This window comes from Chenopodium album, chromosome 4 (assembly GCF_948465745.1).
Source record: "Chenopodium album chromosome 4, dcCheAlbu1.1, whole genome shotgun sequence".
Lineage (NCBI taxonomy): Eukaryota > Viridiplantae > Streptophyta > Magnoliopsida > Caryophyllales > Amaranthaceae > Chenopodium > Chenopodium album.
In genome coordinates, this window is record NC_137837.1 from 69,761,440 (window position 1) to 69,786,551 (window position 25,112).

The 25,112-nt window shown below is 42.0% G+C and overlaps 2 protein-coding genes across 2 annotated transcripts; one reads left to right on the plus strand and one right to left on the minus strand.

Annotated features, from left to right (window-relative positions):
• The first annotated feature begins 1,730 nt into the window (after positions 1-1,730).
• Positions 1,731-2,399, plus strand: LOC145628078 (uncharacterized). The gene has a single exon (XM_081680403.1). It carries the CDS (start codon positions 1,731-1,733, stop codon positions 2,397-2,399), a length of 669 nt encoding a protein of 222 aa, XP_081536529.1.
• Positions 2,400-2,538: 139 nt separating this feature from the next.
• LOC145627167 (E3 SUMO-protein ligase MMS21-like) lies at positions 2,539-6,457 on the minus strand. The gene is made up of 7 exons (XM_081679564.1): positions 6,300-6,457; positions 6,120-6,191; positions 5,359-5,469; positions 5,147-5,257; positions 4,686-4,822; positions 3,006-3,088; positions 2,539-2,921 (listed from the first exon to the last, which is right to left on the minus strand). Exons 1-7 carry the CDS (start codon positions 6,396-6,398, stop codon positions 2,779-2,781), a joined length of 756 nt encoding a protein of 251 aa, XP_081535690.1. The 5' UTR covers positions 6,399-6,457; the 3' UTR covers positions 2,539-2,778.
• Between the last annotated feature and the right edge of the window lie 18,655 nt (positions 6,458-25,112).

Consider the following 25,112-nt stretch of genomic DNA (forward strand, 5'->3'; position numbering starts at 1 on the left):
GCTTGTAATATCACTTGAACATGTGTATAACATATCTTATTCTAACATAAATTGGTTATGTATTAAGAACTTATCAGTTGATTTGTAATGCTAATCAGGATTTTGGCCTTCTGATTTCGTCTTTGATTTGTAGCATTCTGAATGATTGTTTGAGATTTCCTTGTTTTTTTAAGTTCCAGAGCACTGGTTACCATACATATCAGAAAGAACAATTTATAAGCTTAGCTAACTGCCTAACTTGATGCTTACTCTTTATTGCTAGCACAGGGCCAAAATTTTAAGAAAAACACTTACTGTTCTATTCTATATTTATGCAATGTTTCAATGAAGGTTGTTCATGAATTATTGAAACATTCAAGCCCAGACATGAGATTAGAGGTTGTCGGAAATTATTTTTCCCTTGATTTTCTCTTATTGATTTTCCCTTGATTTTCTCTTAATGGCTGTATTTAGTGAACAATATGGAGTATTTTAAAAAAAAAAAAAAAAAAATGATTATTTGGAATACTTGGTCATATTCATATATGGGTAATATACACAATTAATTACTACTTGGTCAAGTGGAATAGCAGCTTATCTAGTCATACTACTATTAAATATTTATCAACTTATACATATATAAACCTTCTGCTTCAAACAGCAAATATATTGTTTAAAATCATTGACATAGTCTGGTTAGCATGGCCTAAGGAGTAAGGACTAATGGTATCGAAAAGTCATGTGAGATTATACTGTATAGTATCTGGTTTTGATTGCGCCAACATTCTATTGGTGCAAGTTGTGCAACGTAGAGGAAGCTGTAAAACCAACGCATTTGACAAGTAATTGCACCCAATACAATAACATCTAGAACAAACAATGATTAAGTCGGCTCTCTGACCTAAGTTTGAAGGTTGAAATTTCACCAAATCACAATCATGTCATACTTGTAGGCTTTAGAATAACTAGTAAAAAAATTTACTAAATACATGCTCTCTATTAAATTCGTAAAGTATAGGACTTGTTGTGCCTGTCATAAGTGTTGGGACAAGGATGGGCGTGACGGACCTTCCTGGGCATCCACCGAATCCGCCCACCTCATTGACATTCCAGATTCCATATGGTAATGAAGAGGAATAAAGGGACTTAATTTTTCAGTATCTTTTGAATGGCTACATAATAACAAAACAAATTCAATTCCATTCCCTCAATATTTGCCATTATACCAAATAAGCCAGTCAGGTCCAATATCAGAGACATTGATCCTCATGACAGTCAGTTTCACATTACTATTTTAAATTTCTATTAAGACTCAACAAGGCTTTACTAGTTCAGAGGATACATCAGCCAAAAGAGGCTGTCAATCTTTTGAAACTGTTAAGCAATACTTATATGATCTATCAAAACCAAGAAAAAGTAATTGCTGTGATGTACTCCTTCCATATTGACTTCTGAAGCCGCAAACCAAGTATATACAAAGCCAAAACAGAGGAAAAACAAAGAAAACGGCATATGAAATTAGCATGATTCTAACCCAAGTGGCCAAGTCCAGCAAATGATGTGGTCAATGACAGTTAACTTGGTTCTAAATTCCAAATCAATGAACAGGTCCTTGCAGATCTTTCCACAACAGGATTTACAGCTAATGAGGATCTAAAGAGATGACTAAGCCTTCCAAATCGCAATTAACACCTTCAGAGCAACTACTGAAATATTCATCCTTTCTTGACAGGACGAAAGACTAAAGGGAAATGACCACCTTAAAGCACTTCACACATCAATGCCATCCACTGAAGGAAATTTCAGAGGACAATGAGTTCAAATGTGATGGCTGTGAAATGTTAGGCATCGGACAGAGATACCAATGCAAGGAATGCAGTTTCAATCTGCACATGCATTGTGGCCATTGTCCTGCAAATCTTTGCTCATTTATGCACCCAAAACACCGACTTCACTTGACCTTAGTGCAAAGGTCAAGAGCCTCATTTTCCAACAAACATGCCTGTGAAGTATGTGGTAAGGGTGTAGGGGGCCTATTCTATCACTGTAAGCGGTGTGAAATTTATGTTCACCCACTTTGTAGCCAATTGCCTCAATATGTACACTACATAACAGATGTAGAGCACAATTTAGAGCTACAGTGTCGAGAAAAATCTAATTCTTGCACTGTTTGTGGGGGATACTGCAGTCACTGGTATTACAAATGTGGCAAGTGCCCTATAATCCTTCATATTGACTGTCTACTATCAAAATTTCTGCTCTCAAGACCACTACCTCTGCAAAAGAAAAAGCCATTTTCTTGGTCATCACAGAAGAAAAGGTCAACTGTGGCATGGTGGTGGTTCTGTGTAGCTTTTGTTATGGCTTTACACTTACTTCACCAGGTAATGGGATCCCAATTTCCAGCAGATCACAGATAAATGTGGTTACATAGAAGAGGTAACTCAGGTGAGTTTGAAGTTGGGCTACATGAATTATTTTACTCTTTTTTCAAATTATCCAAATACTTGTAATTACATGTACTAATATATGTTGGCCTTCTGTTATGTAACACCAATGGAGATATTTCCAGACACTTAATTTTTATAATAAATACAAACACCAAAATAAGAACTGTTAGACATAATCCTAGGATGATCAGCAAAGAACAGGTCAAAGCGATTGCAATACAAGCATATACTCCATATTACAGCTATCATAGGTTTCATATTGCAAAAGGTACCTCTACTTTATTTCAAACAGAATGAGGAACAATGAGAACCTAATAGTGTGAGCTTTATATACAGCCTTCATCGCTTGTCAGTCTTCATCGTCAAGTGCAGTGAAGTCTTCTATACCTTCAGGCTCAACAGTATTTTTATTTGATGAACGCAGTTCCTCGATTTCCACATGTAATAGAGCGTCACACACCACTCTATTAGCCTTTAATGGTTTGGGACAACCTGAAAGCAAGAGAAATTAGGTATAAATGTTACAGCTCAAAAAGGTTAGATGAGCTAAACCATAGAACTGATGATTAATACAACCTGCTACAGGGCATTTTTTCGTTGGATTATTCTTCATGAAGTGCAGAATTGCACTCTTATCATAGACGTGCTTGCAGTCCATGCTGCCAAAGGAAAAATCAGTCGAGAGTTTCAACAGCAGAGTTACAGGAAACAAATTGCCTTGAAAAAAGTTCGACTGCTTAATTCTCTTTCTTTGAGCAACAAGTCAACTTAGGAAGGAAGTTACACAAAGTCTCAAACCAAAAGACAAACTTACGCATCCAACAGTAAGTAGGTAAACTACAGAAGTTATACATGCTTTGATGAGTTAACAGACTGAGAGACCATTATTTTAACTCTCTCTAGGACTTATCTTCTACTTGAAATCAGTGAGCTTCAGAATTTTGAGACATAACTTAAGGTAGCCTTAACTCACAACCATCAAATCCTTTTCTCCAGTTATCCAATATATAGGCAGGCTAAGCTAATCACCATTTTCAAATATAATGACAATACATCTTCTACCAGGCTTGCATTCCCTTACTCCACAGCCAAAGGGATGCTACTTCTAGTCTTCAATGACAGCCTAAGTGTCTGATATACATTTTGGTAAAGTGACAAGAGTCTTGGCAGATTAAGCAGTATAAAGACAACAATAAAATCTTAAACCTTACAGAATCTAGATCATACAAGGAACTATGAAATTTACAGTCACTTCTTAATGCATTCGCTTTATTAAAAAAGTGCTGAAAACTTTGAACTGCATGCATTAATATAATAATATCTAATTGCAAATGAAATTTCTCAGCTTCAAGTGCTTTTCAGCTTCAAATTTATTGACTTACCATGGAGATGAACTTGAATATAAAATCACCAAAAGCCCACAATTATTTACTTACCATGGAGATGAACTTGAATATAAAATCACCAAAACCTACAGTTCCTAACTTGAGGTTACAATCTTAATGGTAACTCAATTTGTGGTGAAACTGATGATCTCTACTTTATGTTTCCCAACTTCAGACCAAAAGCAACCCCTCATCACTCTCTCACACAGTCACACCTACCAAACATGCCTGTTGGAAGTTTAATCAAGGATAAGGGATACAGAGCTATTTTAGATTGACAAAACAGAGTATTATGTCCTATTATGACCAACTATCTAAACTTTAGGCAACACTCTAGACTATAAGATCCCAAAAAGGTTCCCTTATAATGACCCCCTAAAGTAGTTTGTGATAAGTCAAAGAAACTCCAGATAACTTAATCGGACAGACATGAAACACTAGTAAGAATACCATAATCCATATTAAAACCAGATATGCTGGACTTGGGGTCTTGGAAACATTGATCTTAAGCCCCAAAATCAACTCAAAAATTCAAAGAAGAGTAAACAATATTCTTTATTTTTCCAATTTGAGATAGAAAGAATTGCATCATCCACAAGCTGCAAGCGAGACAGCACAAGCCCTACCAAAAACCACAAATACAACCAAGCAGCTTCACTTCTGAAACCAGCTGACAGCAACTAAAGTAAACAAAGAAAGAGGAAAAGGGTACCAACCCCCAAGACTTTAATCAACTAAACTATTGGCATCCACACTCATGTTTCTTTTCTAACAGCTTGTTGAACTGATACAAAATATAAAATTACATCTGTCCCGCATACAAAATAAGTCATACAAGTATACAACACATGAAGAATAGATGAAATATTACCTGCGAACTGGATCTGCCAGGTCAGTAATTGACTTTCCAGATATTGGGCAAGCTGTATTTAAAATGCCTTGTGTGCTGGTCATCACAATGTCTTCTTGCTCTTCACCAGGCATTGGCTGACCTGAATGATGGACATTCTGCAAGAAAAACGTATGAGAAAAATTCAAGATATAATGTAAATAACCCAGGCATAAATAGTGAAACGTTTCTGTCTCCAATTAAGTTCTAGCAAATAGTACGTTAATCAGATATATTCTCAGTCACTTGCACAGTGAAATTCAGTTTCTGGATTCATATAATTGTATAATATGACTGACAGCACAAATTATAAGAAAGAGCATATATTTAAAATTATAATTTGAAGCTAGAGATAATAATTTCTAATATTCCTTTCCTGAAATTCTACATCATCAACATCCAATTATATAAAAGAGATACCAAGAAGATGGATCAAACAATACCCAAACAGCTTCTTTGAACTGCCGTAACATGCCAGCAGTCTGACGATTTGAAGACGCATTACGCTTGAGCCTAGAAACTTCATTTTTAAACAGCTTATTAAAATCGGTTAACTGCAAGGGGGGGGGGGGGCAAAACAAAACACAGAACATTAGCTTTTTATAAAGAAATAGAGAATAATCACATGAGAAAAAGAAAAATTCGTTCAGAGAACCTCCGGGCCAGGTTGGTAATTGCTCCCAACTGATTCCATCACATTGGTAAAATTCATGGATTCTTCATAAGTGCCCAATAACTCTACAAAAGCGTCTTCAAGCTCTCTTACCTGCAACATGTTACTGTCAGTTCATGGACAGGAGCTTGTGGTGGATGGCATCATTGCATCCGAAAAAAATAAACAACAACAAAGCATAAGCATTGAACAATCAACAAACAAACACATAAAAGTATTACCAAGTTCCCTCTCTTTCAACATCCTCTAAAGCCAATAAGGACTATAAGAGCGATCACTCAAAACTTGTAAGCTTGCCCTTCAACCGATCATCCCCAAGATGATAATATATGTTGCAGAACAAGAATATATATCCCTCATTTCCTCCAAACAACTTCATAAAATAAAGCAATGATCTTTATGTAGATCACACACATATTTTCTTCCAAAAAGCGCGCCATTTAGTAACAGTATCTTGTAAGTTTATTGGGTTTTTTAGCCAAAACAGCAACAAATAATTTGATTTGTTATACCCATAAAATAACACCCAATCACCCTAATTTTATCAACATGCATTATTAAACATTCATTACATCATCTAACTAGCAAGATCACATCGTGTAATTGGTAAAACTGCTGAGAAATTAGGGTTCATAATCTTCACAATATTAAATCAACATTATGGTTCATACTGCATATATAAAGGAAAATTAGTAAAAATGACAAATTAGGGTTTAATTGCATTGTTATTTTGGAGAAATTACCTGTTCAGATCGATTGAATCTCTCCATTTCTACCGCAACTTCCCTCAACGTATTTAGGGCTTTACGGATGTCCTGAATAAGTAAATAAAAACATCAATAAAAAAGAAAATTTTAGTAAAAAGTAAGAATTAAATGATGAACAATTAAGGAAATTGAAGATGAAAAGGCAGTAAAAATTACAGAGATAAGTGGTCGATTATCGGAGACGAAGGTATCAGTAGTGTTTTTGATTCGCACGGAAGCTCCCACGCCACGGCGAGCAGCAGAGGTAGACGCCATTTTTGCCCCTTTTTCTCTTCAAGTGAGTTTCAAGGGTTGTGTTTTTGGAGGGAAACAATAAGAGAGCAATTACTCACTAACTCAAACTACTTTATTTTATACTCCCAAGTTATTGGCCAACGAGTAATTTCTAACCGGTGCCCGACTGACTGAGTTGATATCAAAGCATTAATGATATGCTACATTGCTATGTACGAGTAATCGTTAACCGGTACTCGATTGACTCGTGTAAAGTCGTAATACGAGTATTTTAAGATGGCTCTGGATCGTGTCTCGTGGAGTCGTGGTAGACCCACATACTTTAAAGTTAGTTAGACCCGGAATACATATTTAGTTTCTTTCCGTTCCGTGCCATGTCGAGCCGAAGTTTTCAAAAGGTTGGCTCGTGCACGGCCCATGTCCATAATGCCATCGTGTCGGGTCATGTCCGGTTTGCATGCCTAAGCAAAATTGCATTGATTTTAGCATGTTTTTTCATGTCTTGCCCCATCGTGTCGTGCCTTATCGTGCTTCTCTCAAATAAAGGCGACCCAGGCCCAACCCACACGCACAATACCGTGCCGTGATGTGCTTTTACATGTCCATGTCGTGCCGTGTTTTTTTTCGTGCTGGATTGTGCCGAGCTTTATGCCGGCTCGGCCCAGTGCCATCTTTAATTGTAATACGGAGTATGTAGTTATGTACTCATGACTTGTAAGTTGTAAGCAAGCAAAATGTGTTTGGTACGCCATAAAGTATCAAACACTCTGAACAACTTTCGGTAAGAAAGGGAGTATTGTGTATTTTTATGAGATAGTAAAGATATCATTAAATAAATAAATAAATAAATAGTACAATTTGATGGTATTATAATACTTTTTTTAATTTTAATTTTTGTACAACAGCCGAATATATTAATGAAATCAGGGTTTACAAAATATGAAACAAGAACTAAAGCTTATCATTATCTACGTAAATTATTGTTGAATTAGCATTTCATGTTATAATATACCGTAAAATTAGCAACAAATGTGTTTTACACGGGAAATATTGACCAAAGCTAGAGGATGAAATAAAATACTACTCCCTCTGTTCCTATATGTTCTTTACGTTTCTATTTAGGGTGTTCCTTTTTATTCTTTACATTTAGTATATTTTCTTTTTAAGTCATTAATTTTGGACAACGTTACCCTTGCTTTACAATTTAAATACTCAATTGTCCTCTACTTTTTATGCGTAATTATTGTACATTTCATAATATTTTAATGGCTTTTCAATATTCATTATTACTTTCTGTCACATCTCTATTCTACTTTCTTTCTACTTTCTCTGTTTTTTAATAGTTGCAACACACACTTTTTCACGGTACTTAAGGTATGTGGAGTTCACATGATATACTACCTCTACTTCGTATTACTCGCAACAAACGAATATTTTATATCTCACAAATAATACTCCTTTGTTGCGAGTAATGCGAAGCGGAAGTAGTAATTGTTGGGGATTTTGTGTTTAACAAGGGTCACAAAGAAAGAAAATGAAATAAACTAGTAAAATCTTCGAGGCGTGAACGGAATCACTTTCCCAAAAGTATAATTCCGACCCTATACTACAACCGGGTTTCACGGAAATTTACTTAGGAGATACAACGAAGAACAATTGCAATCACAAGTGTTTAGGGTAATTTTACCCCGCCACGTGGTCCAACCAGAGGACGACACGTGTCAGCTTCAGGTTGGCCCAAAGTGGACCAATCAATGCCTGACACGTGTCATTCCATAAATCAAGGGAAAAAAGGGCGGCCTTCAGGTCCAAATCCCGAGAAAGCCGCAAAGCGGCGCAACCCACCAATGATTAGGGTTCAGTGACCTAATCAGGGGCACAATTCCCAAAGACCCTATAAATAGGGAGATATCCCTCTTTTTGAGGGCACGTTTTACCATTTATTACAAACAGTCCCTGTGATAGAGACATCTGAGCTTGGAATCCAAGCAGATACCCACCTAAATTTCCGCATCTTTTCCTTTCTCTACAAGTTACTAACTTGTGCGTCAGAGGTGGAGCACCACCCAACAGGTGTCTCCGTTTGTTTTGCAGGTACAGCTCCCCCTGGATCAGTCTCCGAGTTGTAACTCTCCCGAGGGACAAAAACACCCAAAACATTTGGCGCCGTCTGTGGGGAGAGTACCTCGAAGATGGTTCAAGAGTCTGTACCACCCCCTAACCGTCTAGGCGATGACCCAGAAGTCTTTACAGACCAGGAGGATGAAGATCCCCAGGTCGAAACCTTTACAGCCGATGACGGCTCTCTCAGAATCAAGCGCATCCGGCCCAGAGAGACTCTGGAGCGGGGTGCCTCCCAGGCGGGTGCAAGTCGATCACCTGGGCAGCCGAAGGGGAAACCCATACGGCCGCAGGATCAGCACCTGTCACCCGAGATGAACTCATGAGGTTCATGACAAGTTTCAAGGGTGAAATTAAAGAGCTGATCACCCAGAGCCGGGCTGGCTCGAGTAGAGGTCAGTCGGCCAAGAAGGCTCCTCCGGAGAAGGGGAAGTCAGTCAGAGAACGGAAGCCCACTCCTCATCCAAAGGAGAAGGCAGCCGGGACCATTGATTGGTAAAAAATTCTCCTTCCTAAGAGGAACAACATCCGCCGGACTCAACAGACGGTGGGAAGCAAAAAATCAATTCTTGATGCCCGGGAGATCATCAACCGGAAGAGAAACCAGTCGCTGTCTAAGTCGGCTTCAACGTCGAACTTTCCAGACAGCTTCAACAACATTTCTACAGGGAGTGCACCCTCCTTGCATGAGAGCCAGACAGGCGGTAATACCGTCCATTCTGGCCCTCATATGATTGGAGCTGTACCGTACGTGCCTACCCAGGTTTACGGACAGTATCCCCCTCACTTCATGCAGCCGACTCTCTTTGGAGGTCAGGCAGCATATCAAAATGTCCAGCCATTGGACTGGAAGCTCCGTCTGCTGCGCCTGGGTGAACAGCTTTCTGCGTTCACCCGGGAGATAACCGAGGCGGCTCAGCCGGCCAAGGTTAAAATGTATTGGTTGGTACCTATGATGGTACCACCAATCCGGAAGACCACCTCATGGCTTACACCAACCTCATGTATCTGCAGGGGTTGGATGATGCCACTTGGTGTCGGTGCTTCCCGGCTACATTGAAGGGCATTGCCCAACAATGGTTTGGTAATCTGCCAGCCGGGTCCATTGATAGTTTCAGGAAGCTCGCCTTCCTGTTTGCCTCCAACTTCTCAATGAACATCTCTGCTAAGAAAACAAGCCTTGATTTGAGCACTGTTAAGCAGGAAGAGAGAAAAGGGTTGCGCTCATATGTCAGGCGGTTCAATCTGATCAGAATTCAGATTCAGGGACTGTCTGATGAGGTAGCTTTTACAGACTTCTTTAAGGGTCTGAGAGACGGGTCGACCTTTAAGTTCGACCTAGTCAGAAAAGGGGCTTTCACCTTACAGGCGTCCCTGAGGGAGGCGGAAAGCTATATTCAAGCTACCGACCTCTACTCGCCTGGTAAACAGTCGGACTCCAAGAAGTCCGACAAGCAGAAAGACAGCCGGTCTGCTTAGCCGGCGAAAAATAAAGAGAGCAAGAAAAGAAAAGAAATCTGGGCGGTTAATGCCTCTGACCAGCCGTCCCAGAAGAAGAAGAAATAATTTAAACCGTACGTCCCAAAGTACGAGTTTAACAAGGACTGCAACTCCATCCTCATGGAAATCAAGGACCGGCTGTCCCTAGAGAAGCCGAATCCAATGAAAAGTTCCATTCAGTCAAGGAACAAGAGCAAGTTCTGCCAATACCATGAGGAGGTTGGCCATGACACCAACGACTGCTTCAGCCTACAACGGGCGTTGGACCGTCTGGCTGACAAAGGGCTGTTGAAGTCCTACATTTCTAAGTCCCCAGCCGGGGCAAAAAAGAAAAACAAGGGTCAGTCATCCAAGACAACCCCCAGCCTGCTAGTAGCTCGGATACCGACAAGGAGCCGGTCTACACAATAGCAGGCGGGCTCTCCTGTGGTGGCCCTACCATCCGGGGCACCAAGAGCCATCTTCGAAAGATGGACAAGGATGATGATGAGCAGGCGTCTGCAAGCACCTCCTTCCCAGACGTCTTGATCACTGAGAAGGACAGGGGCAGCGTCCGCCGTCCGCATGATGACCCGGTCGTCATTGAGTGTAAGGTGGCCAACCAGCTGGTTGGAAGAATCCTTATTGACACCGGCAGCTCATCAGACATCATCAGCCTCCGGTGCTTGCAAAAGCTGAAATACAACGTCAGCAGCATGCATCCGGTCACCCACCCCTTGGTTGGTTTTGGGGGTGGGATGGTCTACCCAGCCGGAAGAATTGACTTACCCATCCGGCTGGGAGAGAAGGGCCAAGGACGACATATTGTCGTCAGATTCTTGGTCGTTGAGGAGTTGACCGCCTACAACATTATCCTTGGCCGGCCAACCCTCAACGTAGCCAAGGCAGTGATCATCCCGTCTCTCATGCTCATCAAGTATGAGAGGGATGACGGCACTTTTGGTTCCCTGAATGGGGATCAGAAGACGGCCCGAGAGTGCTATCTCTCAGCCGTCAGAGACAATGTGGCCCTAGGCGGCCAGGAACCAATAGACCTTGACAATCTCAAGGATGCCGACCCAGCGCCTGCCCCACCAGCAGCCGGGAAGAAAATAAAGGCACCTCTGCTGGTGGAGGTGAAGAAAGAGAGAAAATAGCAATCACTGACCGGTGAACGGTCAGATGAGCTCCGTCCCCAACCGGCTGGTGAAAACATTGATCTCGTTCTGGATGACAGCCGTCCAGAACGTACTGTAAAGGTGGGGACGGTTGCCCATGCTACCTTGGGTGCAAGCTTGCACCTTCTGCTGAAGGAATTCAAAGACATTTTTGCCTTTGAAGTGGAAGAGATGCCAGGCGTTAGCCCGGATCTCGCTGTCCACAAACTCGCCGTGGACCCTAAAAAGAAGCCCATCCGGCAGAAGAAAAGAAACCACGGTGAGGAAAGAAGTCAGGCGGCAGCTGCCGAAGTCAAAAAGCTGCTAGATGCCAGGTTCATTCGGCCTTGTAACTTCCCCGACTGGGTGGCCAATGTGGTTCTTGTTAAGAAACCGAATGGGACCTGGCACATGTGTGTTGATTACACAGACCCCAACAAGGTGTGTCCAAAGGACAGTTACCCGCTTCCAAAGATCGACAGTCTGGTTGATTCTACAGCCGGTCACGCCTTGATGAGCTTTATGGATGCCTATTCCGGCTTCCATCAGATACCCCTGTGGAAAAAGGATCAAGAGAAGACGGCCTTCGTCACTGATCAGGGTTATTCTGTTATACTGTGATGCCGTTTGGCTTGAAAAATGCGCCTTCCACTTTCCAACGGATGATTAATACGGTCTTCATTAATCAAATTAGGAGAAATGTGGAGGCGTACATTGATGACATGATAGTCAAATCCAAGCTACAGACGGATCACCTTGCTGATCTCCGAGAAACATTCACCACCCTCAGGCGGCATAAGGTCATGTTAAATCCAAAGAAATGCGTCTTTGGTGTTGAGTCTGGGAAGTTTCTTGGATTCCTGATTGATCAAAGGGGGATAGAGGCTAACCCCGAAAAGATACAGGCGGTGATTGACATGAAGTCACCCCGTTCTGTCAAGGAAGTTCAGAGACTCACCGGTTGTCTGGCCGCCTTGGGGAGGTTCCTCAGCCGGTCAGGCGACAAATGCCTCTACTTCTTCCAAGCAATCAGGAAGAAGACCAGATTTGAATGGGGGGATGATGCTGAGGCGGCATTCCAGAGGTTGAAAGAACATTTACATTCTCTACCTAGGTTGGTCAGCCCTTTGCCTAGGGAGACGTTGTACATGTATTTAGCCGTCTCAAATCATGCCCTCAGTGCCGTTCTCCTTGCTGAGCGAGACGGCTGCAGCTCCCGATTTACTTCATTAGCCATGTTCTCAAAAATGCTGAACTCCGGTACCCCATGGTTGAAAAATTTGGCCTTGCTTTGTATATGGCATTCAAAAAGCTGAAGCCTTACTTTTTGGCACATCCGGTGGTGATTTACACCGACCAGCCACTCAAGCGGCCAATGTCTACCTTGGAGTCATCCGGGAGAATGTTGAAATGGGTTATTAAAATGCAAAGTCTTGAAATCACTTACGAACCAAGAAAGGCAGTGAAAGGTCAGGCGTTTGCCGACTTCATTGTTAAAATGACCCGTCCGATGGCTCCGGATAATCTTGATCAGGTTTGAAAAGTGTACGTAGATGGGAGCTCTACAAAGAACGGATGTGGTGCAGGCGTAATCTACGAGTCTCCTGAAGGGGACAGATTTGAGTATGCACTACGCTTTAAGTTTCAGGCCTCTAACAATGAGGCGGAATATGAAGCCCTGTTGGCCGGCATTCGCATGTGTAAGGCGACGGGGGCCATGAAAATTGACGCCTACTCTGATTCCCAATTGGTTGTTAGCCAGTATGAGGGAAGCTATGAGACTACTCATCCGGCTATGATCAAATATCTTTAGGCAGTCAAAGAAGAGGCCGGGGCACTTGAGGAATTCCGGCTGAATCAAGTGCCTAGGTCAGAAAACAACCAGGCGGATGCATTGTCAAAACTGGCGTCTTCCGCCTGCCATGATACGCCTCCGTCAGTCTTTTGGGAAGTTCTTGAAAAGAGAAGCATCTATAAAGATCCCATTGGAATTCTGAACCGAAGCTCTACCTGGATGGATGGCATCCGAGCTTACCTCTCAGACGGTACACTTCCTGATTCGCCACAGGAGGCAGCCGTCCTGAAGAAGCGAGCTGCAAGCTTCGAGTTGAAAAATGGAGAACTCTTCAAGGCAGGGTTTCTTAAGCCCCTGTTGAAGTGTGTCACCCCTGAAAAGGGGAAGGAAGTACTCGAAGACCTGCACTCGGGATTCTACGCCTCCCACATAGGCGGCAGGTCCCTGGCCGTCAGAGCCAGACAACATTACTTTTGGCCCACTCTTGAGGCAGACGCCAAGGAGTTGGTGAAGAAATGTGACAAGTGCCAAAAATTTGGCAAACTCATTCAGCGTCCGTCTACTGACCTGACGGCCATTCATAGCCCAATCCCGTTTGTAAAATGGGGCATGGACATTCTAGATCCTTACACGCCTGCTCCAGGCGGAAAGCGCTACATCTTGGTGGCTATGGATTATTTCACCAAGTGGGTGGAGGCTGAGGCGGTTAAAAACATCAAGACCTCAGACGTGATTTCCTTCATCTGGAAAAACATTATCACCCGGTATGGGGTACCTATGTCTATGGTGTTTGATAATGGTCCTCAGTTTGAGACGCCTCAGCTAAAAACTTGGTTGGGAGATCAGGGGATCTCAAGCTATTTTGCATCTGTCTGCCGGCCCCAAGAAAACGGCCAGGTTGAAGCTTTCAACAAACTCATCTCAGACGACATTAAGAAGAAAATAGAAAGAGCCGGTGGCTTGTGGGCAGAAGAGTTAATCCATGTCCTATGGGCCATCCGGAAAACAGCAAAAGGGGCAACCGGTGAAACCCCATTTCTCATGATTTACGGTGCTGAAGCCGTCTTGCCCATCGAACATTACGAGCCGACTCTCAGAGTCATGTTATATGATGAAGAGGCAAACTGGGAAGCAATGCGTCTGGCATTGGATTCACTCCCAGAACGCAGGGGCAATGCCGCCTTGTGTCATGAGATTTACCGTCTGAGAATGACTAGAGCCTACAACAAAAAAGTGCACAAGCGTCCCTTGAAAGTTGACGACTTAGTGTTACGAAAAATGGAGGCAACCGGTAGGGCCAATGAGCTGGGGAAGCTAACTCCAAATTGGGAAGGCCCCTACCGGATCTATGAAGAAGTAAGGGACGGCACCTACCGCCTGGAAACTCCAGACGGCAGGCGCCTGCCTAGAACTTGGAATATAGACAATCTGAAAAAGTACTACTTCTAAGAATGTAAGTTTTTTGTAAACAGTGAGTCAATTAATGAAGATTCAGACTTTATTTGCAAAATTGATTTGTTGTTTTTTGATTATCCGTCTGGGTAATACTCAGGCGGATTCTTCATTTACCTAACTAAGTTCGATACTTAGTAAAGGTTACATTTGTTTGACCGTCTGGGTAATACTCAGATGGATCCTTTATTTAATTAAGTTTGATACTTGGTATGATTTAATAATTGCCTGTCCGTCTGGGTAATACCCAAACAGGCTCGTTTGTTTAAACAACTAAGTTCGACACTTAGTGTAAATTCAATGTTGTAATAACGATCGGCCAATGCTCCGATTAAAAACTAAGCACAAAAACGCTTAGTGGCTATACAACCGGTCCTAAACAAGACCAAAGGCTAAAATGGCCGGATGGTTGCTCATTTTATAAAATCGCCTGTCCCAACATGGACAAAGGCGTCCGGCGACACCTCTCCGGGTGCAATCGTCGCAGAGAACATACTATTTGTCGGTTCTACGTACCCATGCAGACGGCAAAAATTGAACGACCGAATTGGTCAACTCATAGCCGTCTGACCATAATGGTCTGTGAAGAACGATCAAGTTACCAAATACCGGATGCCCTGGGGCATCAGTCGGTCATCGGCTGAAGTTCTCACTTGGGTTATTTATTCCAAAATTGCACTTTCTATCCCAATTGGGGCAAAAGAGTTGTTCAATGGCTATGAAATCTCTACCAAGACGGACAAACGCCGTCTGGGTACTGACTGGAACGCCTGTTGGTGTACGGATGTGCACTTGGTTTGGGGCAATCACTACTGTGATTGATTGACTTACAAACGTATCATGCTCTTTGCAGCATCAGACGTTTCCTAGTCAATCAACCAACTCCATTTGAAACCAATCACACAGCCGTCCAGGGGCAAGGACAACCAGGCTATTGATTAATTAGGCAAAAAATCGCCGCATGCTTTTGATAAGTTGGGCAAAAATGAAAAATTAAAATTCGCAAAAATTGAAAATCAGACGCAAACGCAAAATGATCAAAACCGACTCAGTCGGTGCATTCCATAAAAGTCCACCCAACCAAACGGTTGTAGTGGATCAAATGTAAACCGGACCCCGTCCGGGAGAAAAGAGAAATTGTTAATTAACCCGGCTCCACAGCCGGTAAATACAAACATACTCGGCGCGCAGGCCGAAAAAGTAAGTTTTGGCATACTACCGGTGAAAGATCACTTCTGGCCTGCAGGCGGTGCTTCCGGGTCCTCTTCCTCATCGTCTGAGGGAATCTCTTGTGCTTCACCTGGTCCAGGTTGCTCAGGCACGGGGGGCTCATTGTTGAAGTTGACCCAGGCTTCAAAGGACCCAGGCTCTGGCTAACCTCTGTCTCTCAAGTACACCACGTACTTGGCATAGATGTGAGCCAGTGCCCAGATGCTGTAATCCGCGTCTGGGTACAAGGCAGCCCAGGTAATCTTCATACGGGCGTCATTGTCAACGTCACTCTCAGCAACTAGGCGGTTTTGTTCCGCCTCCGGGGTTGCTGCAAAGTTTATATGAGCCTGCGCAGCCTCCTTCTCCAGCCTCTCAACCTTGGTCTTCAGGTTGGTGTTCTCTTCAGAAACACCCTGAAGTGTGCCAAGGTCCGCCTGGGCCTTCTTGAGCGTCTCGGCAGCTTTCTTGGCGCTCTCATCCGCCTTCTTCTTGGCCTCCTCTGCCTTCTTCTGGGCCATCTCAGCATCACTCGCCCGCTGGTTGGCCGTCTTCAGATCTGCCTCCAACTACTGGATTCTAGACGCCTGTGTCATTATGATTGCTTTAGTTTCAAGTTCATTTACGATAGTCGAGTGTAAATCAATATTATCAGCGTCTATGGTGGACTTCTTGGCCCTTTTTACCTCTTCCCGTTTGCGGGAATAAGGACGTTTGAGCCCGTCCACCCGCAGCATAGCCTGCAAAAAACTAAGCGGTATGAGTATTGCAGGCGGGATAAAACACTTGGTAAAAATAAATTTGACAAGTTTCTTACCTCAGCCAGAAGGGATAGAATGCGTTCCAGATTGAACGTCTCTATCCCAGGGATGCTGTCTTTATCCCTCTTCCGGACAGCGTCAAGCATGGCCTTGGCATGCTTCTGGACGTCTGGCCAGCGGGTAGATTGATCTGCACCACAATCAATACGTGATGAGTGCGAAACTAAGGCAACACCTATTTGTTGCCGACCGTCTGAAGATGATGTCTGTTGAGAGTGGGATTTCACCCGCAAAGGCCACCCCAGCTCAAGCGCGGATTCAAAAGGGTTCTTACCTTCAGAGCCAGCCAAGCGGGAACCTCTTGCAGGCGTGGTGAACCCCCCGGTCGATGTTACGGGGTTGACGAGGTCGAGGCCCAGGCAGCCGCCTACCCTCTCGATTCGCCCCGCTATCCGTATTTGTTGATTCCCGGCTGAGGCGCCAGGAGTTGAGGCGGAGGTAGATTTTTTGGTTTTGTTGAGAAGGGCGGGGGTTTCCTACCTAGCTCGTTTGAGATTTTTCTCAAACGTCTTTCCAACCTCTCCTCCCTGCGAAAATCAACAAGTAAAAGTTAGCATCCGGAGAAAATAATCTTTGTGGACAATCTAAGAAAGGGTCAGGCGTTTTTTTACCTTGGCCTTGAGTGCGGCCGCCGCTTTTTCTGTAAGATCCTTGCGGATGGCTGCAGAGGACCGCCTAGGTGTCTTTTCCGTCTGAAGCAGGTTTAGAGCTTCTTCTGCAAAAAGAGAAATTGGTTAATATCATAAATCAATTCCGATACGAAAGCACTACAGGCGAATATAAACTCAGGCGCATACGTTTGGTAAACATGTTTCCTAGCCCGCAGGCGGCTAGGAAACACTCGTCCCTGAACCAGGCGCTCTTGGGGATCCAGTTCTTGGGGACTTTTATTGTTTCCCTAGCTGACAAGGTCGCGTCTGTGAGGCCGAAAAAGTCTGCCTCAATGATCTTGTCAAAGTCTTCCTCTGGGATCCGGGGAAGACAAATTTCCGGCCCAACAAGTCGGGCTTCTTATTGTACTGACGGAATTCATAATTCTCCCGTCTGCTGGGAGCTGACATCAGGTAGAACCTGTGCTTCCAGCCGTCGAATTTCGAGACCTTGTCCAAGGTCATCATGTATTGAGGATGCGTGGTTAGAGTGTACCACGCCCTCTAGCCGCCTAGGCTTCTGCTAAGATAATGCATACTAGCAAAAGCCTCCCAGCCGGGGTTAAGCCCCTGGAACTCGCAGGCGCCAACATACCCCAGAATGTTTGTCCAAAAGTTGGGGGTAAGTTGCCAGACTCCGAGGCCATAGCCTCTCAATATTGCCTTCACCGCCTAGTGAAGGGGGAAGCGAAGACCAGCCTTGAACGCCGCCTCATAACAATCGAAATAGCTGTTGGCGTTCTCTTGATCATCCTCCCAGGCAATGGTGCCATCCTCAGGCGGCACCCGGATTCTATACCCGTCTCCTAACGGGTGCATTTGCGTAAAGTTTTCTAAGTTCTCCTCCATTTGGATCCGGTCCTTAGAGGAGACGTGGATGTTGAAGGGATCGTCCTTCTCGTTCCACTTCTTCTTTTCTTCCTCCTCGCTATCCTCAAGCGGGGGTAAATCGTCGCTACTCTCAGAGGTAGAGGCGGAGCTGTCGCTCTCCGTCTCCACCTCATTCTGGGTCAAAGGGGCTGAGGCGGCCTCATCGCCGCCTTGGTCGCACTCTTCCAGAAAGGAATCTGCGGGAGTTGAAGGGGCGCGCGGAGGGGATCTCTTCAGAGCCGTCTGGCCTCCCTGACCAAACGTTTCTCCCTCAAGCGTTTGGCCGCCTGAGCCTTTGCTTCTGTAGTTTGGATCAGTGGCCGTCTGCATAGTCCGAGCCATTGTGTCCTGCACAGACACATAAATGGTCGGAATCCAAGGAAAAGGGTGGTCCCAACACCCCGAGACGGCACTCCCAGTCCTAGACTCAGCCGTCCCAGGTGACCGGCTGGACTCTAACCTAGGCTGTGTCGTGTGTGTTGGTGATGCATCCATTTATTGCAAGAAATATGTACAAGCGGTGAAACAAGAAAAAGAGCTGAGAGAGGCAGAGACGGTACCTTTGGATTTGATATCTGAAAACGGACGGATTCGGCTGGGTTGATGGAGTACGAGCTTCCTTGCTTGCGCCTGACTCAAGCGGATGACTTCTGCTCTCTCAAAGTTCTCTCTCTAGAAAGTTTTTGTAAACGTACAAAATTATGAGGGTAAACGGCTATATATAGAGGGTAAATATGGGGGTCATTCCCGTAATTTACTCGGAAGGTGAACGGTTACTTCTTTATGGTAAAATTACCGCCAATCGGAGAGTGACACATGTCACAGATGCCACGTGGCGTGCCACGTCACATCTGTGAGGGGCAAATGTTTAGGGTAATTTTACCCCGTCACGTGGTCCAACCAGAGGATGACACGTGTCAGCTTCAGGTTGGCCCAAAGTGGACCAATCAATGCCTGACACGTGTCATTCCATAAATCAAGGGAAAAAAGGGCGGCCTTCAGGCCCAAATCCCGAGAAAGCCGCAAAGCGGCGCAGCCCACCAATGATTAGGGTTCAGTGACCTAATCAGGGGCACAATTCCCAAAGACCCTATAAATAGGGAGATATCCCTCTTTTTGAGGGCACGTTTTACCATTTATTACAAACAGTCCCTGTGATAGAGACATCTGAGCTTGGAATCCAAGCAGATACCCACCTAAATTTCCGCATCTTTTCCTTTCTCTACAAGTTACTAACTTGTGCGTCGGAGGCGGAGCACCACCCAACAGGTGTCTCCGTTTGTTTTGCAGGTACAGCTCCCGCTGGATCAGTCTCCGAGTTGTAACTCTCCCGAGGGACAAAAACACCCAAAGCAACAAGTAGGATGATTACAATTCAATGTAGATAAGTGTATGTGATTTGTGATGATGATAATTAAACTTTGCATATATTTTCAAGAAGAAAAAAGGAATCTCACTTTTTCTCCTCTCAAATTCTCTTATATCTAACATATGTTCCAAAAGAACATATTTATACTCAAGGCAAATAACAAAGCAAAACCCCTCAATTATTCTCTCGAAAGAAACTGACGTTAACCGTCAATTTCAAACACCCAAGACCCGCGCCCGATCGGGCCGGCCACCGCCCGACCGGGCGATTATGGACGTCGATCTCTGCAGCTTCTTGCGCCTGATCGGGCGATGGTAGCCCGATCGAGCGAAAACCCAGCAGAATTTGTATCTCGTTCTCGCGCCCGGTAGGGCGGCGGCTGCCCGACTGGGCGGTGGAGCAAGATACCAGAAGCAGCCTCGCGCCCGATTGGGCGGCTACCTACCAGACCGGGCAGCTGAGAGGGTGGCAGAACTCCAGCCCTTTTGCTTCCTATTAATTGAGCCTTCTCCCTTTAAACCAAGGTTCTTCATTCAACCTTTTTACCAAGGTTAATTAATCTTGTTATTTGCTTTAATAATCTTGTTTAATTAATCCACAACACCATATCCTAAGTAAATTAATTAATTACATGAATTTTGTCTCCAATTCTCAAAATAATTCAACAATCCTCCCCCATTTTGAGAATTAAACTAGACTCATTGCAAAAACATCATCATCACAAAACAATCTCATGCATAAATGAAAGTGTACATAGACTTGAACTCCCACTTAGTGCAATATACAATTCAAGAATCCGTATTCATTTGGTATCGTAAAACGTTTGAACCAAAAGCAACACATTTGGAAACTTGAAGATATTACACACACAAGATTAATTACTTAAATACATATTAGCTTGACATTATAAGCCATGTGTCCATATCTATTCATAAGTACATCAAAGCTACACCCCTAATAGCTTCTTGAAGCGGCTAAACTTCGTACTTATATAGGTAGATTTCCAAACATGCTCCTGTGACCGAGCAGTATATCAGGAATTCTATTAAGTTAAAACAACCTCTTTTCATCACAGTAAAACCGGAACTTAACCTTGGATGATTTAACAAGTTCCCAATCATCAAATAAGAGAATTGATCTCATTGAACTTAAGACCCAACGTCTTATTGGGCGTGAAGTTGAGATTCTCCTAATTGTGATTACAATGGGGCTCCAATATAAAAGGATTGCCATCCTTTTATTAACATCTCTAACTCATGTTTTTTAAAAAAACTGGCGAGATAACACTTCGTACAAAAATAAACAATAGTATATATTTAACACTATCCTGGTTAAGTCCTTGATGTAACTATACCTTACACCAATATACCTTAACTCACCATTTTATAATTTTACACTTGGCTATATGCCTTAGCCAAAAATTACATTGTTATCCCAATAATTCATCACTATTAGTGATATTGGCTTTTGCAACAAAGAAATCTCATCATGCATTAAAACCCTTAACCATTCTACTTCTTTACTAGCGGAATGTAATGCAATGACCTCCAATGTCTTATAGAATGCACAATGCAAGTTAATTTGCTTCTTTGATGCCCATTACATGACACCTCCCCCATATGGGAATACCCATCCACTTGTGAATGAACAATCTCTATTTGAGATCCAACTTGCATCCGAATATCCTTCAATAACCGAAGGAAACCCACTAAACCACAAGCCATAATTCATGATTTTCAACAAGTACTTCAACAAACAATAAACCGTTTTTCAACATAACATTAACATAGCATTCTAGAATTACTAGTGAACCTATTCAATTGACCAATCACATAAGCAATATTCGCCCACTTACATAGCTTTTGTCTGATACATGCATATATACCCTTTTGTAACCAAGAGTATAAACTCATAATCACAAAGAGATTATCATTATCCATATAACTTGAATAAATTTCACAAACAATATCAACAAACACTTAATTATACTGCTATCACCATAGAGGCATAAATTACATCAATAATTAAATTAAGGATTTTTTTTTTGAAAATAACACCACATATTTTGAAAAAAAAATGGATTATAACACCACCTTTTCTCGAATTTGTATTATAACACCACATAAAAAAAAAAAAAAAAAATAGATTTCACCACTTACTAACGGATTCCATCCAAGAATCCGTTAGTGGGGCTCACTTTTGACACATGTCACTCAATTATTGGATTAAAAAAAAAATTAAAAAAAAAAAAGAAAAATCCTATAATGATAAACCAGCCACCACGGCCGGTGGGTTCCCACCACCGTCACCCAAACCTAACCCTCGAAGCTCCGAGACCGTCGCTGAACCACCGTCGTCACCATACCCTGCCTCAAAACCTCCGATACCGTCACCACACCATCAAAACCCCAACCTAAACTAGCCGAAACCTCAGCCCACATCGTCGCCGAACCACCGTCAGCCGAAACCTAACCCAACCCAGCCGAAACCTCCCAGCCACTTCGATTCCTCCTCGAAAAACCACCCCTGTACTTCCGCTTCACCTTCAAAACGGTCGAAAACCACTTTCGAAGCCCTAGCTAGGTCGATTTTGCGGTGAGGCGACGACATGGGTGGTTTTCGGTGGTTCGTGGTAAGGGTTTGCACGGACTGATTGGTGGGATTTGCGCGGGGGGGAGGGGGGCTGTGGTGGGTGGGGATAATGGGCGGTGATTTCACCGGTGAAGGAAGGGTTGCCGGTGTTAGTATGAGTCTCCGGCTGTGGAGTCGCGGCCGCCGATGGTGGGCTAGTTGCTGGGTTAGGGTTATAGGGTGTTTTTCTTTTTTTTTTTTTAATTTTTTTTACCTTTATTTTTTAAACCAATGTCTTATTGCCACGTGTCTATCTTGGGTCCCACTAACGGATTTCATCCAAAATTCAGTTAGAAGGTGGTGAAATCCAATTTTTGGATTTTTTTTGTGGTGTTATAATCAAAGTTTGAGATTATGTGGTGTTATAATCCATTTTTTGTAAAATTTGTGGTGTTATTTTCAAAAAAATCCTTAAATTAAACGTTGATTTAATCAATTACAATAATTCAATACAAAAACCTCATGTCATAGACCATGACACTCATTGCATACCTTTATTCTATTTCACCATAGAATATTCATTATTATTAATTAATCAACCATTCTTAACATATAACTCATAACCCTCTAAACCAAGGAATTATATATTCATGATTAATTCACTATAACTACAACATAATTTATCATTGTAGTTTCAGTATTCTATTATACCATAGAATAATAACTTGAATCAAATTAATCATCAATTTAACATATGTCATTAACTTTTATATCAAGACAACAAGGCATTAATAAACCTAATAATTGTAACATATTAATCACAAGACTATACTTGCCATGATATACAATACCATCACATCACAAAGTGACATATACCTTTGTCAATAATTAAATGACTACTTGATTTAATTCATGCATGTAAACTTACATTCACAAAACCGAAAACAAGGCCATTCAACCTTTCATGAATAAGTACCATGGATTATTAGACCATACATGAGTAACCGCTATAAATAACTGCCATAAATGAAACAACATCATTTAGGCCATACAAAGTACAAACCATCAATTGACAACCCATCACCCATGTAACAAGATGAAATAATACATACTTTGTATAACAAGTAATCATGGCTATTAAACCGTCCATCTATAGCAAGAATTAACCTTCTAGCAAATATATTAACAATACCCAGAAAAACATCTTAAGTATCTTATTATCAATGTAAAAATAAATAGTAATTCACACCCATTTCATGAACTATAATAATACTTAGTTCATCCATTAACAATGTTAAATTACATGGTTTTAACCAACCATCATGATTTCACCAATCATCTTTAATGGGCATAATTACAAGACAACATATCTCTAATAATAATCAAGATACAATCAATAAACTTAGATTAATTAAACATGTCAAGAATTAACCATAGAGATAAATAATCAAACATATAAATATATATTAATCACAAATAAGAAACCTCTTACTTGAATGGAGTGACTTTGATCATATAACTGACTAGAGAAAACCTTCCATCAAACCTTTTTTCTTGTAATCCCACAAGAAATATCACCATCTTCGTTTCCATCTCCATACCACGATCTTCACCCTCGAACTTGTTCAATTTCTGGAAATTCGTCATCATACCCTTCACATTTGCCATCTTTGTAGAGATTATACTTTTGGATTGTTGGGGATTTTGTTTTTAACAAGGGTCACAAAGAAAGCAAATGAAATAAACTGGTAAAATCTTCGAGGCGTGAACGGAATCACTTTTCCAAAAGTATAATTCCGACCCTATACTACAACCGGGTTTCACGGAAATTTACTTAGGAGATACAACGAAGAACAGTTGCAATCACAATTAGGATGATTACAATTCAATGTAGATAAGTGTATCTGATTTGTGATGATGTTAATTAAACTTTACAATATATTTTCAAGAAGAAAAAAGGAATCTCATCTTTTCTCCTCTCAAAATTCTCTTATATCTAACATATGTTCCAAAAGAACATATTTATACTCAAGGCAAATAACAAAGAAAAACCCCTCAATTATTCTCTCGAAAGAAACTGAGTTAACCGTCAATTTCAAACACCCAAGACCGCGCCCGATCGGGCCGGCCACCGCCCGACCGGGCGATTATGGACGTCGATCTCTGCAGCTTCTTGCGCCTGATCGGGCGATGGTAGCCCGATCGAGCGAAAACCCAGCAGAATTTGTATCTCGTTCTCGCGCCCGGTAGGGCGGCGGCTGCCCGACTGGGCGGTGGAGCAAGATACCAGAAGCAGCCTCGCGCCCGATCAGGCGGCTACCTACCAGACTGGGCAGCTGAGAGGGTGGCAGAACTCCAGCCCTTTTGCTTCCTATTAATTGAGCCTTCTCCTTTTAAACCAAGGTTCTTCATTCAACCTTTTTACCAAGGTTAATTAATCTTGTTATTTGCTTTAATAATCTTGTTTAATTAATCCACAACACCATATCCTACGTAAATTAATTAATTACATGAATTTTGTCTCCAATTCTCAAAATAATTCAACAGTAATACACTTTAAAATGGGGTGAATGGTAGTTAGAAGTGTAATTTAGTAGGTCATGTGCTTTAAATAAGGGAAATAGTATAGTTTTTCCCTAACATAACTTTATATTTATGGTGTGTAGCAACTAGCAAGTATTGTGACATTTCCATTTTAGGGAAGTGTTTCAAGTATTAAAAAACGAAGGAAGTACTTTCTTTACCCCACATGTATAATATTCCCTTTTTTAATTAAATTTGTATATCTAATGATTGAATTTATGTAAATATATCTCAATTTTACATAATTATTAATCGTGCATAATTCCATACGTCAAAAACAAAAAGAAACGGAGGGAGTAGTATAAAAAAAAATAACTTTCTCTAATTGATAAACACACCATCAATTGTTTATCATATGACATTTCGTAAATAAATCAACAAATTTTTCATTAATGTGGCTTTTACAAAGATGGTAATTGTATAAAATTATTAATTTATTTACAAAAATAAAGTGGGGCAAACTCAATAAAAGCTTATGGACATGACAAGCTAATTTGACAGTTAGCTTATCATTGGAGTTGCTCATCTTCCTACTACTCCGTATTATAGGGTTTTATTTTAGCAAGTTTTTTTCCAAACAAATTTACTTCACGCCAAACTAATTGTATTTTTTTAACTTTGCTTCATAAAAAAAAAATTGTATTTTTTAACTCTAATA